This window comes from Cyprinodon tularosa, unplaced genomic scaffold, assembly GCF_016077235.1.
Source record: "Cyprinodon tularosa strain WSP-4 unplaced genomic scaffold, ASM1607723v1 ctg27, whole genome shotgun sequence".
In the NCBI taxonomy this organism is placed as follows: Eukaryota; Metazoa; Chordata; class Actinopteri; order Cyprinodontiformes; family Cyprinodontidae; genus Cyprinodon; species Cyprinodon tularosa.
The window spans coordinates 716,779-731,490 of record NW_024038974.1 but is presented as its reverse complement, the minus strand read 5'-3'; the positions used below and the strand labels follow the sequence as shown (position 1 = coordinate 731,490).

The 14,712-nt window shown below is 37.2% G+C and overlaps 1 protein-coding gene across 1 annotated transcript; it reads right to left on the bottom strand.

Annotated features, from left to right (window-relative positions):
* Positions 1–123: 123 nt before the first annotated feature.
* Positions 124–11,539, bottom strand: sash3 (SAM and SH3 domain containing 3). Its single transcript, XM_038289488.1, has 8 exons — positions 11,302–11,539; positions 8,249–8,344; positions 5,137–5,262; positions 3,678–3,813; positions 3,206–3,357; positions 2,716–2,928; positions 2,491–2,635; positions 124–882 (listed from the first exon to the last, which is right to left on the bottom strand). The coding sequence occupies exons 1-8, from the start codon at positions 11,356–11,358 to the stop codon at positions 629–631; spliced, it is 1,179 nt and encodes a 392-aa protein (XP_038145416.1). The 5' UTR covers positions 11,359–11,539; the 3' UTR covers positions 124–628.
* Positions 11,540–14,712: the final 3,173 nt, after the last annotated feature.

Below are 14,712 nucleotides of genomic sequence, written 5' to 3'. Positions count from 1 at the left end.
CAACAGAGGCCATCTAAATATCAGTCCTCCTGTGTTTAATTCAATCTGCTCCAAAAATGTAGCTGTTTAGATGCTGAAAACACTGAAAATCTCCCGTTGATATCGAAACAGATCTCACACAACTTTATCACCACTCTACTAATTTAACTTTATTAAATGTATTTACAGTCACAGGAAAAAAAAAAAACAATAGCAGTGATATTCACATTACATAAAAAATGTAAAATAGTTTACATTCATGAAGGACCAAAGAGACACTAAAGCATGAGAACGTTAAGGACAGACAGGGTAGAACCCAGAGTAAAACCCTTGAACGCTTTAGTTATAACATTATAATACAGAACAGCACGTCTCCAGTAAAATGACATGGTGTTTTTGAACGCAAGTTAATTCAGAGTAATGCTGCCACCTGTAGCAGCTAGTAACAGTGTTTGCTGCTGGACTGCTTATGTATGCAAGCTGCGAAATCATTGTTATACACATTCAGTATTTCAACCCTGTTTGTTCAGTATGTTTGCATTAAAGTGGCATTGTCTGCTCTCTTTTGATAAAGAGAGACTTTAAATGGCATCCACAGCCTCTCAGAAATGAGAAGAAAAAAGTTTGAGCATATTTTCCATCATCGCAATCACTGTCCATCATCCACTGTCAGCTCCTGCAGCTGCTCCTGGACAGCTTCCAGTTCCTCTGCCTGGTCCTCCTGGGACTTTTCCTCTTGTTTCTCTGTTTCCTGGTTTGAATCGTGCTCCTCTGTCTTTGGCTCCTCACGGCCACCCTCCAGATTCTCTGAGCTCTCAAAGCAACCAGAGTCCCTCGGCTCCTTGGAGCTTTCAGCTGAGGCCTCCTCTAACTCTTCCTCCTCTGGTTCAGACTCATCTTCAGCTTCAAGAGGAAAAATCAGTCATTTTAGAGTAGAGAAAATTTCAAAGAAATCCATGCATATCTGTCTCAGCTTCAGAGAGATGGTATCATTGTTTTAAGTTCATATCCAGTACTTATAATGTTATACCTTATTTAATTCTCACCAGTTTGTTTCATATCAGGAGCTAATATTTATTATAAATATTACCTAAAGGAATTTAGTGTGAAATGGTCCATGATACAGATAGGATTAAGATGGTTTAGTAAATTGATTCAAAAATCCAGCTAATGTTGATATTAAGGGTCACTTGTACAAGGAGGAAAACTGCTATTGGTTAAGTCTTCAACCTTTTTATTACCTTTTACTTGTAGGCTAAGGTATTTACCTATCAGCCTATTTTTTAAGTACATGCTATTTATACTTTCTAAAAAAAATCTGTTCTGTTTAGTTGCTTTATGTTCTCTGTTATCTTGTCTAGTTATTGAAATTCAAGCAATCTTCCTTTTAGTCTTGTAGAACAGCCTGAAGTTCAGGCTGTACAAGGTTTCCTTTTATGCTCTTTATCTTTTACTTTTTATTTAGAATCCCCAAATTTCAGTACTGTTTGCTATTTGATTACTAACCGCGACTGCTTACTTTTTAGGTCATAAATTAATTTGCATAAAACTAACATTTTCTTAGAATGTAGAAGCAATTCGTAAACCATTATTTTTAAGTAAGTTGACTTCAATTCTCTATTATTCTATTAGTTTCCAGAATCTCCTCCTGCTCACTTTTGTCTAGATTTGAAAAACGGAAAAATTTGAAAACAGGAAAAATACATTTTGCCAACATCCTATTAAAATATCTAAATATTGATGCAAACTAGCAAGAAAAGAAAATACATTTGAAAAAAATTCACAGAAAAAAAAGAGTTGCAGCATTTATACTTTATATAGTTGAAGTATAGTAGTTGAAAGCTGAAGCCAGTCTAAAAAATAAGAGGCTGAAGGAAAATGTATTTGGGGAACTCCTTGCAACCATACATGCATTATACTTTAAATCTCCCCTAACCACTATTATAGAAGTCTGTTTGTGCCTTAAAGAGGGTGGAGCATTAAAACAGTTTGCCTATTTCAGTAACAGTTAACTTTTCAACACAGACATATTTGACCCAGAAATAGATTAACATAACATCTATTTGAAACCATTACCACTGATGAATATGTCTAAAACCAGCCTAGTCCTAGCGCTCCTAACAGTAGCTTAGTTAGCCTATGCCTTAGGATGGTCATTGCTTGAATGTTATTTTTAATCAACAACTGATTTTCTTTCTTTTTTTTAACCAAATCAGACTCAACTGGTTGAAATCACTGGAACTAAGCTGTGTGCATACATCATCTTACTTAAAAATGTAGTGTCTCTATTTAATACTATTTTTTACGTCAACCTTTCTACTGTAATTTTATTTATTAATTTTGAATATAAACTAAACAGTTAAAAAGAATCCGCATTCGGAACCAATGCTTTCAGATTTCACCCTATTTGAATTTCTCTTGATTTAAAAAAAATTATTTCATGTTAATAAATAGCAGCTAAAGATCCTGATTAATTTGAAATGTAAAGTGTTTTGTTGTTTTTAAACCTACAGTCTCTGAGCAGGTCAGTTGCATTCAGGATCTTGGAGCGGTGGTCTGGGTTTGTGATGTTCAGCTCATTCAAGTGTGACTCCTTCAGTCCAGTGAAGTCCTCCAGGCTCTGGAAGCCATGCATGGACAGCAATGAGCTCAGCTCCTGAAAAAGAAACGTGGAGTCTTTAGCAGTCTGTGTGGAAAGGATTCAGTGAGGTCAGTACCCAGTCCTCCTCCTTTTACCGTCAGGCCGATGCTCTCCAGGACTTCCTCCAAGGTTTTGGGCTTGGATTTGGACTGCTTGCCCTTGCTGTGGCATCGTTTCCTTCTGGTTGGGGGGGTCTCATCAGGAAGGAGGTTGACATAGATGAACTTGAAGGAACCCACTTTATTGTTGAGCTTTCCTGTCCAGGTTCCCACAGGCGGTTTGTCGATGATGTAGATAATGTCACCTTTCTGTAAAAAGTATTAAAAAGTTTTATTATCATGAAAGCTAAAAAACAATAACTAAAAACCTGTTTCTCATGTTTTTTATTTCTTCTAACCGACCAGAGTATAGTAAAGCATGCAGACAGCATTGGCTCTTGCAGTTTTCATTCTTGCTTTACAGAATAATAATCAGATTTAGCCGTCTTGTTTTACAGAGCTAATAAGTTCCCAGGAGGATGAGGCAAGACAGCAGACCTAGCTGAAGGCCATATATCAAACAGTGAGGACCTTCTTGGAGACTCACTTGGAGTTTTAGCGACTCCACATCATAGGGGCTGGGAGTGAAGTCAGTGTGGACCACAGCACGTCCACAGAATGGCCCGTTGTAAGAGCTGTCCTCCAGCCGCATGCTGTCCCGCTGGCTGTAACCACTGTCCAAGCTCTGCCTGTCGCTGCCTGATGAGAACAGATGCAAAAGAAAGGTTAGATTCCCACGCAGAGTCCAGTTGAGACCAGATTTTATATGTAACCTGCGTGAAAAGACACACTTTATTGCTCTGTTTGACATTTGATCAGTTTAAATGTTTCCTGTTTCAGATCAGTAAAGATTTCTAATGATTACCGTATTTCTGTTTACAAAAAGACACCGTTGTTCGGTTGTGCTTGATTGAAGCCATAGATAAACTTTAAGGAACTGATTTTGTTTTCAAGCTTTCCAGTCCAGGTTCCCACAGGAGTCTTGAAGATGATGTAGATGTTAAAGTTCACAGACTTACTGGCAGAGAGCTGGCGGCTCACTGGGCTGGGAGTGGTGTCCTCTGACCCTGTGGAGCACACAGACGTCCTCTGTCCTGCACTCAGATCTGGAAGAAAGTCAGCTGAGACGGGGGACATCTCATCCCCACTCTCTGCCTGGATACATGAAATGAAAAAAATAAATAAAAATAAATAAATAAATAAAACAAGGAATGGTTCCTCTTCCCTTAACTTGAATAATATCAATGTTTTATAAATGACCTGATGGACAAAATATATAAAACTAACCCTGTTTTTCTTATATGAATAAGTATTGTTTTGAAGAAAAACAAAAAGAAAAGCATCTTTATTTAGTTTACTAACTTATCCTGCTAAATCCTTTTTGGTAAAATTTGAATTTTGTTCAAATGTACTCATCAATCAGTTTATTAGATTTTTTTAAATGTTACATAGCATAATGTATAAGCAAGGTCAGATTATAATGTAGCCTAATTAATCATGTGTGGTTTTTGGCCTAAATCTATTTTAAGAGTCAGACTTATATAAAAAAAATGTTTATTTTTTCATTATTTTGTAGGGAATTATTTATTTGTTCAAAAGTGTTGTGCAGGGGCTATTTTCACCCCTTAGGAATAAATGTTTCAACCAGATATATATTTAATATAGCCGTAGTCTCAATTCTGTTTAACTTTTCTGTTTATCTATATATATAGATAGATAGATAGATAGATAGATAGATAGATGTTTGTATATGTATGTATGTGTATATATATATATATATATATGTATGTATGTATGTGTATATATATATATATATATATATATGTATGTATGTATGTGTATATATATATATATGTGTATGTATGTATGTGTATATATATATATATATGTATATGTATGTATGTGTATATATATATATATATACATGTATGTATGTATGTGTATATATATAGGTATGTTTTTAATTAAGATATAATTAAGTAATAAATATAGTTAAAGTAAGATACAATTCATTTTTTTCTTGAATTTTTATTTTATCTGTGTATGAATACTTAAATAAAATATTAACCCCTTTTTAAAGTTTAAATGACATATGAATAACATTGTAAAGAAAGCCTTAATAAACAGATGTTCTTCACTGGTGATATAATGATAGAAAAAATAACTTATGACAATTTGATTGTGCAATCAAAGATTAAATTGTTGAGTTATTAATGTGTTAACCCTTTCTGTGCTTTAATTATCAGATGGAAGATGATATTAAGAAAAACATAACAATACACAGACGATTTAATTAAAAGTGCAGTGCAAAGATTGTCCACAAGAGGGGACAAATAGCCTATAATTGCAAACTGCTGGTGTTTTTAAATATGGTGGTGCAGCAAATAAAGTCTGAAGGGTTGCTTTTTAGGGCTGTTGCTGTGTTTGTGTTGCTTTTAGTATTATTTTTTTGTGAGGTTGTGTGTGTGCCATGTTTACCCCCTCCTCAGCCAGGGCCTTCTGCACCATCTTGGATGTTTTGCGGGTCATTGTACGAGAAATGACATTGCGCCATTTTTTCCCCAGTTTGCTGCCACTTTTCACTGCTTCTTCACATTCCCCCTCCTGGAGTGAGATAAACAAAACCCATTATTTATATAATGAAAACAAACCCGTTGTTTTCCAACGTGACAAAGAAATAGACAGTTAGTCGAATGGCTCACAACTCAAACAAATACTGGTTTAATTCTCACGATCTAGAAACCAGGCATGTTTGTGGTCATGAGGTTTCAATACCCACAGAGTCACAGAGCAACACCTGCAGCCTTTTGCCTCAAAGAAACTGATGTTCTCAGTGTTTTACTATGCAGTTAGTCAATGGCTTTGATAACACCCACAAAACATATGTAAAAGTTTGCAGCGGCAATCACACACACATAGAGGGAGCATGCAACAGGTAGGAAATGCAGGAATGTACTGTATTTGATCCCAGAGAGGGTCCTTAATAAATAGGGCCCTTGGCAAGATGCTCTTTCTTCCCCTATTTTCATTTAAAGATTTTTACTAGAGGTTTTTAAAGTGACAAACTGTTTAATAGATCTTTATTCAACAGTGATTTTATTTTCCAGTTCAGCTTTAAAATCTCTATTTGTTGTTCTCACGACCGCTTAGGAAGTCCTGATATCAGTAATGGGTCTGCCATGCTAAATTACCTCCCTCTCCTATCAAGGTAAAGCGATTTGATCCCTTCGTTCTGTCATTTGTAATGTTTTTCTGGACCTTTGTATTTAAATCATTGTGTATCAATACATTTTCTCAAATTAGGTTTCATAGTTTATTATTCCTTAGAAATCTTTTAAATAAATTGTAAAATAATTGTCAATTTAACATATTATTGCTATTAACTGTACTTAAAAAAAAAAAAAAATTGTATTAGAGCGTATTTCAACTGATGACAAATTTGAAGAGCAGGCTTATTGTGCTTCACAAACAGAATAAAGATTTAAAAATGTCCTGTGGTTTTTAAAGAATCTGTTTGTTTTAGTAAAATCAATATCGGATTCTTCCAGTCAGCTTATATAAAATGTTGATTAATGCAATCCAAATACCTTTAAACTTTTGAAATGCCCTTTAGCTTTTTGCCTTGTTGGAACCGTCCATTAAGACACCCACATCAGCTTCATTCATTAGCTGCCATCTACTTTCTTACAGTGCTTAAACTGTGAACATAATACGGGCTCCCTCTCCTCTATTCCCTTTATATTTAAACAAATAAAACAAAACCTCTTTATGGGCCAGAAAATTTTTTTAAGTATTTATAGAGGTTGTTTTTAATTCTTCTGATATATCAGTTTTAATATCAGTATCAGCCAATATTTGTCATTTTTAAGATAGTCAGGTAAGTGAACCTGGGCCTTTAATACTGGAGGAGGAGCGAGGGTATTGGTCATGTCTTGTTTGTTTTGTCATGTGACGGTGATTGTGATGTAGCCAAGGATTGGGGTTGTATAAAACAGAAGCAAAGAAGCGTTACCAGCAGTTAGGCCGCTTTTTCGTGGTGTCCAAAAAATCCCAAAATATGCCATATAGGATATCAGTAAATATCAGCTATTGGCCATTACAGTTATATTGATATTGGGACAAATTGGTGCATCACTGCCAAATGGGACGTTTCAGAAGATGAGATTTAGAGGAATATTACACTTTTTTAGGATTTGTATTATCACTCTTCTCCATAATTCATGGAAATACTTCAGTATAAACATCTTTAACAAATATGCAAACTTATAAATAGGTAAACAAATGGCTTGTTTCTGGGTACATGGTGAAAGTAGGTAAAGAGGAATTGGCAACATGTTGGTAGGAAATTAGGTGAAAATTGGAGCAAATTAGCCATTATCTAATACCCCTTAAAAGGCTGTGGCTCCAGGTGCTGAACCACATGGCCTTTATTAAAAAATCCCCACTGTTTGTATGGCTACTAAAGAGACATTTAGCTCTTAATCTTCAATTTATTTTAGACTTATTTTGAATGTTGTTTTTGGCATCATTATTTTTAGTTAATTCTCAGTTCCCTCCTGTTTCTCCCTTTCTGTCCCTCTCATCTAGGTCCTTTTAAAGGTTTTGGAGGCACGTGTAGCCTTTGTTTACTGTGTTTCAGACAGGAAACGTGAAAAAGGACTAGGAAATCATGCAGGATAGGCCTTGAGTTTGAATATCAAACCCCAGATGACTTCATGGGGCGCTGATGACCACTGTAAACAGGAGGCCAGCTCTATCTTTACTCCATGAAATGCTGTTAGTCTCCTTGTAACTTTGAACCAGATACAACCTGTAGTGCCAATGATTAATTCTGTCATGCAGGAAGCACAGGAGCTAATCTTCATCATTTTTAAACTGAGTGGTTTTAAACGTGCTTGATTCTTCAGTTAAGAAAATTACATGTTTTCCTGCTGGGTGAAGATAAGCTCCTGCAGTGACAAAAAGAAAAGTGTGAATATTAAATTCTCACACAGATCTCATGCCTGAATAAATTCATAGGATTAAAATCTGATAACGCTGAGTCTTAAGTGCAGTTTAACCTCCAGAGAAAGGCCCATCAGACTCCTGGGTTAATGCTAAGGCCCATCAGACTCCTGGGTTAATGCTTTCTGCTTCTGCTCAGCCTGTCTGACGCAAAGGCTCTGCTTGACTAGCTGTCACCAGAGGACATCCTGTCTGCTCGCTGCTGTCATCTGCACCGTGCTGCTTCTCCTTCTTACTTCCTCTCTTTTTCTGTACTTCTGCACTCTGTCCTCTAACTCACTCAACGCTTCCGAGAAGTGATTAACCCATTCTCTGAGCTTTACATTCAATATAGAGCTCCTCTCTTTTAAAAAGGGAAGCTCAAACACGACATTTCGTTTAGTAACAGCCACAACTGTCAGCAGGGGGGCTCTCTCTGGGATGTGGTGTAAATTTCAAGGGCTTTGTGAAATAAAAACAAATGAGGAACATTATGAGAACATTACCTATGGGAACAATCATTCAGGAACTTGCATACAAAGATAAAAACATTTACTTCTACTTTTCCACTCTTATGTTTTGTGCTGGTTTTGGGCGTCTAACTCACGTGGTCGTCCAGGGTGAACTCCTTATCTTGCACATTGGGGGAGGTGGGCTTGTGTTTCATAAAATCCTTGAAGCTGCTGGACCTCTGCAAGGTGAGCTGCAAAACATTGAAAAGGGAATAAAGAAAAAGCACAAACTGCAACAATGATAGACAAATTCGGGAGTTAAGTGACTGTTGGGGCTTGATTGTTTTTGGGTGGAATTTTAAAATTACACTGCTGGTGACACCAAAGTGTGCACACCATGTGCTCTATCTGATATGAAGGATGAGCAGAATTAATCTGCTAATGGATTCTCTCAAGATAAAATTTTTTTTTTTTTTTTTTTATTATTTTGGAACAAAAAGACATATGTGTCCTGAAAAAATGGCAAATTTACCTGTGACTAATATCTACGTAAACATAATACAGGAAGTACTGTAGACGAGGGAGCTTGAGTAACAGAGGGCCTTGGAAGAAACCTGTGAACTCATAAGCCTAAACTTTAAAGATACTAAAGCCATATAGGGAGACCAGAAAGCTCAGAAAATGTGTGAAAACCCTTCTGACATGTTCACCTTTTACCAAACTGTAAACTGAAAGTGTAACTGTAATGCATTGATCCAGAGGTTTCAAATAATTTTTTACAAATGACCTCTAAATGGATGGTGCACATTTGTAGTGAAGCTTCATGAGTCAGTTTATTAACTTTCTAGATCACATTTAACAAAATGTTTTGGCATTGCACATCTGCAAACTGAAATGTTCCATTATCCTCCTTTGCAAAAAACCCCAAGCACTAAAGGACTTGGTGAAAAGCCTCCCAAAACAATCAGTTCCAACTCCCTACCAAATTTAAATCTGATTTAAGTTTGTCTTTGCCATTTTAACAAATGGATATTCCTTGATGTACACTAGTTTTTACAAACCCTGGTCCTCAGGACACGCTGTCCAAGTTTTACTGTAGATGTGTCTCTGCTCCTGCACACCTGATGTGATGATCGCATAGTTTTTAGAAGCCACCAAGTGTTGCAGAAGCTTCAATAAGCCAATCATTCAAGCAAGGTGTGTGGCAGCAGGGAAAAATACTTTTTCCCAGGATTTCCCCAAATATAGCTCCAACCATGTTTTATCCTCAGTGCTGCCACCTCCCTTTCCTATGGGGTGTTGTTTGGGGACGCCTTCTCCCACATGTCCTGCAGCGTCCCATACACATCTTTAGGAACCTGCCAAAAAGATCTTCTAATTGATTTCTTTTCGTTCCTCTCTTTTTGGCACCCAATATTGCCAGACCTGTGTATTAAGCTGACTGGTCTGAATGCAGCATAATAGTCGTTAACGCAGGAGCTTTTGATGCCAGCGGCTCCTCAAGAGATATTGTGGCACTTTTAGAGGCTTTTCACTTTAATGCCTGAACAGTCTGCTGTTTCTCTATTCACTAATGTTTTCTAGCACATCACAGTCTTTGATATCAAATTACTAGTAGTTTGACTGTTTAGCAATTAGTTGACTATAAAAGGTGGATTTGCTTTTGAATGTCTTTTTTAAGCTATTAGAATGATCATTACTGTTGCCTTTTTACACCAGTTGGTCACTGCTTCCAATTTGACTCTGATAGACACAAAATTAACCACAATCAGTAAAAAGCATCTGCTGAAATGGAACCCCGCAGAATGATTCAGCATACACCATGGCTGATGGTAACAATTGCATATTCATAGGTATGGTGCACACATTGCATTCTGCATGTGAAAAAACAAAAAGCAAAACTACTAAATTTAATGGTGGACTTTATTTCAGTAAAGGGACGTGTGGCTTAAGTTTTGAATTGCATTGAATTCTATTAGCCAGGCCTTTTCCAGCCAGTCTATCACTGAGTTTTCCTTGCTAGTTTCCCAAAAAAATCTTAGTAGAATACATTTATGTTTGTGACTGTAAAGGAACAAAGGGCTCAAGAAGCACGTCTGTAAGGAACTGTTTGTAATAAAAGTAACAAAATGACTTCAAATTTTAGGGACAAACTTTTCGAGATATGATCCCCACCATGTCTTGTTTAAGATGTTAGAATATAGGCAGTACCTTTCTTCTTCTTTTGTCATCATCCATGTTTGTCTGTTTGTGTTTGTACATGTCCTAAAAATATCAGCCAAAAAGGTTTCAATAAGAGCCTGATGTTAACCCAAATCGCTGCGATTTTTACTCCTTTGCATAATTTTCCACAAGCAGAGCTTCTTCTAGCTGTGCCGGAAGTTCTTTGTCTAAAATTCCGTCGAAGCTTAAAAAAAATCTTATCGCAGCTCATCCTTCTGTCTCTCTTTGCTGAAACCACAGGAAATGGGCAAAGATTTAGCAACCCTTGCCAGCCAATCATTGCAGACTTGCTTTCGATGTCTGCCGAGTTAAAGAACTGTAGAATTAAACCCAACGGTGAACTCAGACAAACCCAATGACCTTTAACATCTCTGGCTTTACTGCAACACAGTCAAATAAACTGAATATCTCTATAAAGTCAAGCCACAGAGATGAGGTTCTCCAGCCGCTATGGCTCCCTGTCATGACTGTGTATGAAAAAGCTTTCCGAGAATAAAGGCGTTGAGATGTGTAGTGACAAGTTGTCAATCAGACCGCAGGAGAAGAGCTGAGGATGGAAAATAGGGGCACTGGTGTTAAGTGTGGGAGGCTTGCTGAGTTGGTGACAGCTGAAGATGAAGCCAGCAGAAGCCACAGAGCTTTTTCTGACTCAATCTGCATCTGCAATGAATCACCAGGGCCATAATAGAGGAACTACTGTAACAAAAAAAAAGCTGCAATGGGTAGTTAGAAAATAAAGAAAATCGTCCATTTTAAATAAACAAATGAGCGGTTTTAAAAGATCTGTGTTTCTTTTTTTTTTTTAGGTTGACCGCAGAACTCTGCACTACCCTGAGCAAACATCCTCTCTTTAAAACCCATGTGTAAAGATGAAAAAAGTATGATAAAGTTTTGTTTTTAACAAGGTAGTAAAGTTTGACTTTGATTACATCAGCCATGCTCTGTTTTAACTTTCCAAAAGTAAAGGTCATAATTAGAACCTCACCTTCTTCTTCTGAGTCTGCTCCTTCTCCGAGGCGTTTGATGGTCTTCGCCTCAGCATCTTCTTCCTCTTCTTCTTCTGTGATCCACTTAACTCTCCAGACAAGACACCTATTAGAGGACTTCAGGGTGTTTAGTGACTTAAGGATATCTGTTCCTATGGTGTCACAAGCCGGAGCTGGAGAGAAAGAAAAGAGGGCTGAGGTGCACTCTGCTGCAGAAGAGTGAAGTGCACGTCAGGAAGTCACATGGGTGCATTGAAACCAAAAAGGCAAACCCTCCTTCTGCTGCTCAGGACCTCAAAAGGGCTACTGGGTTGATTACACGCATTAGTCAGGATTGCATGCATAGAGCTTCCTTAAAAAACTGTACTTACACACTTTACAGTTTGTAGATGTAACTACGAGTGTAACTCCAACTTATAAGAGAACGTTTAAAGGGTAACTTGCTTAAAATTAAAAATTTTAGTCAAATAAAAGCTCTATGACTTTGTTTGGCTGGTGATATATTACTCAATGTATTCCTACGAGTCAGACCAAACAGCAATCTTAGGCTTACAGTTTTAAGGTCAGGATTTTGAAATATATTCATAGTGAGCACATGTGAAGTGTGGAAGTGAAAGACACTCAAAGATGACAGGTTTGGAAACTGCAACGGCTGTGCAGCTGCAAACCACTGTGGCTACGAGTTACCACTCCAAAAGGCCAATCCTAGAGGGAAATGTTCATGCATCTAATAATTTGCAAGATATATTTGCTGGAAAGTAAGTCACAAGATAACATACTCAAAACTTCCATAATAGACATACTTTGGACAAGAATACTTGGTGACTCAAAAGAACGTGTGCACCTTTTTTGATAGTCAGTCAGTCTGCAGGACGAAGAGGCAAAAATACGTTCTGACAGTGAGTGCAGAGAGGGAAGTTCAGTGCAAGGCAGCATAAGCTTGTTATTTTGGTGGTGTAAAAACCGCATGATAAGAGGATGCCCTGTTTAAGTTTCCTGTCACTTGACTGCAGGTTGGCAGCAAACTCGTATGTCTTTATGATCACAAAGGTGTGAAAAACAACCAACAGCAGCTGTTAGACACATTTCTCATAAAAATACAAAAAAAAAAAATTAGTTTAAAGTAAAAGCTCCTTAGTAAAATATTAGATGTTTTAGTTATACAAAAAAATGACTTGATGTACAAAATGTAAAAGTGTATTACATTATGTAAAAATGTGTCGGTATTACATAAACATCTTACAGTAAAGATTCAATGGAAGATAATCTAACTCCTCCTAGTTTTGTTGGTGTATTGGCACATGTTCAGGTTCATATTTGCAACTAAAAGTCTGCGACAAGAGTGTCGTTTCAGAGACCACAGCAATAATAGAAATAGAACAGTCAGATGAGAAATGAAAAAAATAGAAATGCATGTTTGGCCGCTAGTTGTGCTGCTGAACAATATTTCTTACTATGTAATTTCTCTGTTTTTTTTTTTACTTCAAGTAAACATTGATACAGTAAAAACTAAACAAACAAACAAAAAAAAAAAAAAAAAAAACACTTACTACTTACTTACAACCAAATTAATTTTCTCTCTCGTTTCTGCTTTCCCTCAATCAGGACTCTTGGACTCCCCAGATGGCTGAATATAAGTTTATCTTTTATAATATAACTTTCTTAAAACTTTCCTTTTAAAACGTCCATGAACGTACATCCTACTTACTATCTCACTGTTAAAAACTGATCAGCCTTTTCCTTTCAATGAACCAGTATTTCCAGTATCACCTTTATTAATAGTTAGGGTGGGTCAGGTTATCATCAGCACACTTTTTAGATATGCTGTCATAGGCTTAGGCTGCTGGAGGACATAGTGACCTCTTTTCTTCCTGCCTCATTATACCTCTACTCTCCAACTTTGCATCATTAGTTATGCTTTTAACTTCATGTTCTATATGCTTTTTCACGTCATAGTAAGTACATCTGGCAAGTTACTCAGTTTAGCTGTAACACCATCACGGAAAGAGACATCACATGGGTTGCTCCAGTCAACAATTTCAGTTATCCATAAGTGAAATTGTTGACTGGAGCAACAATTTCACTTATTGATAATAGTTTGGCCTGTTTTTTAGTGTTTAATACTTTTTCTCTCCTAGATATACTGTAGCTATGAGCTTAGCTTTTACTGTGACAATAGCCTGGTTTATGCTTGACACATGGACAGCTCCGGCCCTCTCTTCACCCAAGTGGCCAAAGGTCAGAAGATATGACTCCAAAAGTCAATCTTTGAACTCTGGCTTAGGGTGTTAAGGTGCACTACAGACATCCTTATACTCAAACATGGACTTCATTATGGACAATCCGTGACTTACATATAGGTCCAACAATGAAACACCAATCAGGTTCTGAGTTGAGGGTCTGTTCCTCCAGATCACATCCCTCCAGGCATCATTATAGTTTCTGACATGGGTGTTAAAGACTCCCAGGGAAATAATGGAATTCCCAGGAGAGGGCGCTATCCAACACCCCCCCAGGGGTGCTAAGAAGGCCTGGTACTCTGTACTGCTGTTCAGCCCGTAGGTCGAAACAACAGTCAGAGATCTCCCCCCTACCAGAAGGCGATGTGATGTGACTTTCTCATCCACTGGGGTAAACTCCAACAGAGTACGGCATAGAAGCCTGAGGAGATTGAGGGAACTGAAGGGACAAACTGAAAGTTTGTCAGTTACTATGCTTGGAGGAATAAAACGATTCATGCAGGGCAGTGGTATCATTAAGTTGTGCCATAATAAGAGAGGATACAGTAAGGAACAAGGACTACTTTCAAATCCCTAACTACAATGTCAAATCAGTTTTCAAATGGTTAAAAGATGGATACTGTGAGTTTGCTAACAGATCAGTTCTCCCAACCCACACTTCTGGTTCTCCATAGTTAATACAGTTGTTGCAAAAACAATATCTACACATAAATCTGAATAAAATAAGAGAAAGTACACAAATTATACACTCTAACCTACATAGAATGTATAAAAGTGAAAAGGTTTGCTGTATTGCACATGATAATATCAGAATCCATATCCTGAATGTTAATCTTTAAATTCACTTGTATGCTGCCATCTCCTGCTTATCACTTTCAAGGTTTATGCATAATGGCAGAAAAACAGATACTGTACATATGCACTGCAATGGGCCTTTGATTGAACACCTTAATACTGTGATCTAGGACCAGTTTACCATTTAACGCTGTTAAAGGTGGAAGTTATGTCTCCTTGAAGGTAGTTGCGCCTCGGGACTTCCTTCCGGTTCTTTTCCTGGGAGCAAGTTACTTACTACTCTTAACTGAAATTGGGTAAAACCATGTAAAAAGGACTATAAAAACAGGAGTGAAAAAGTAACAGAGTTTATTCCAGATCAGGTCGTTACAGGAT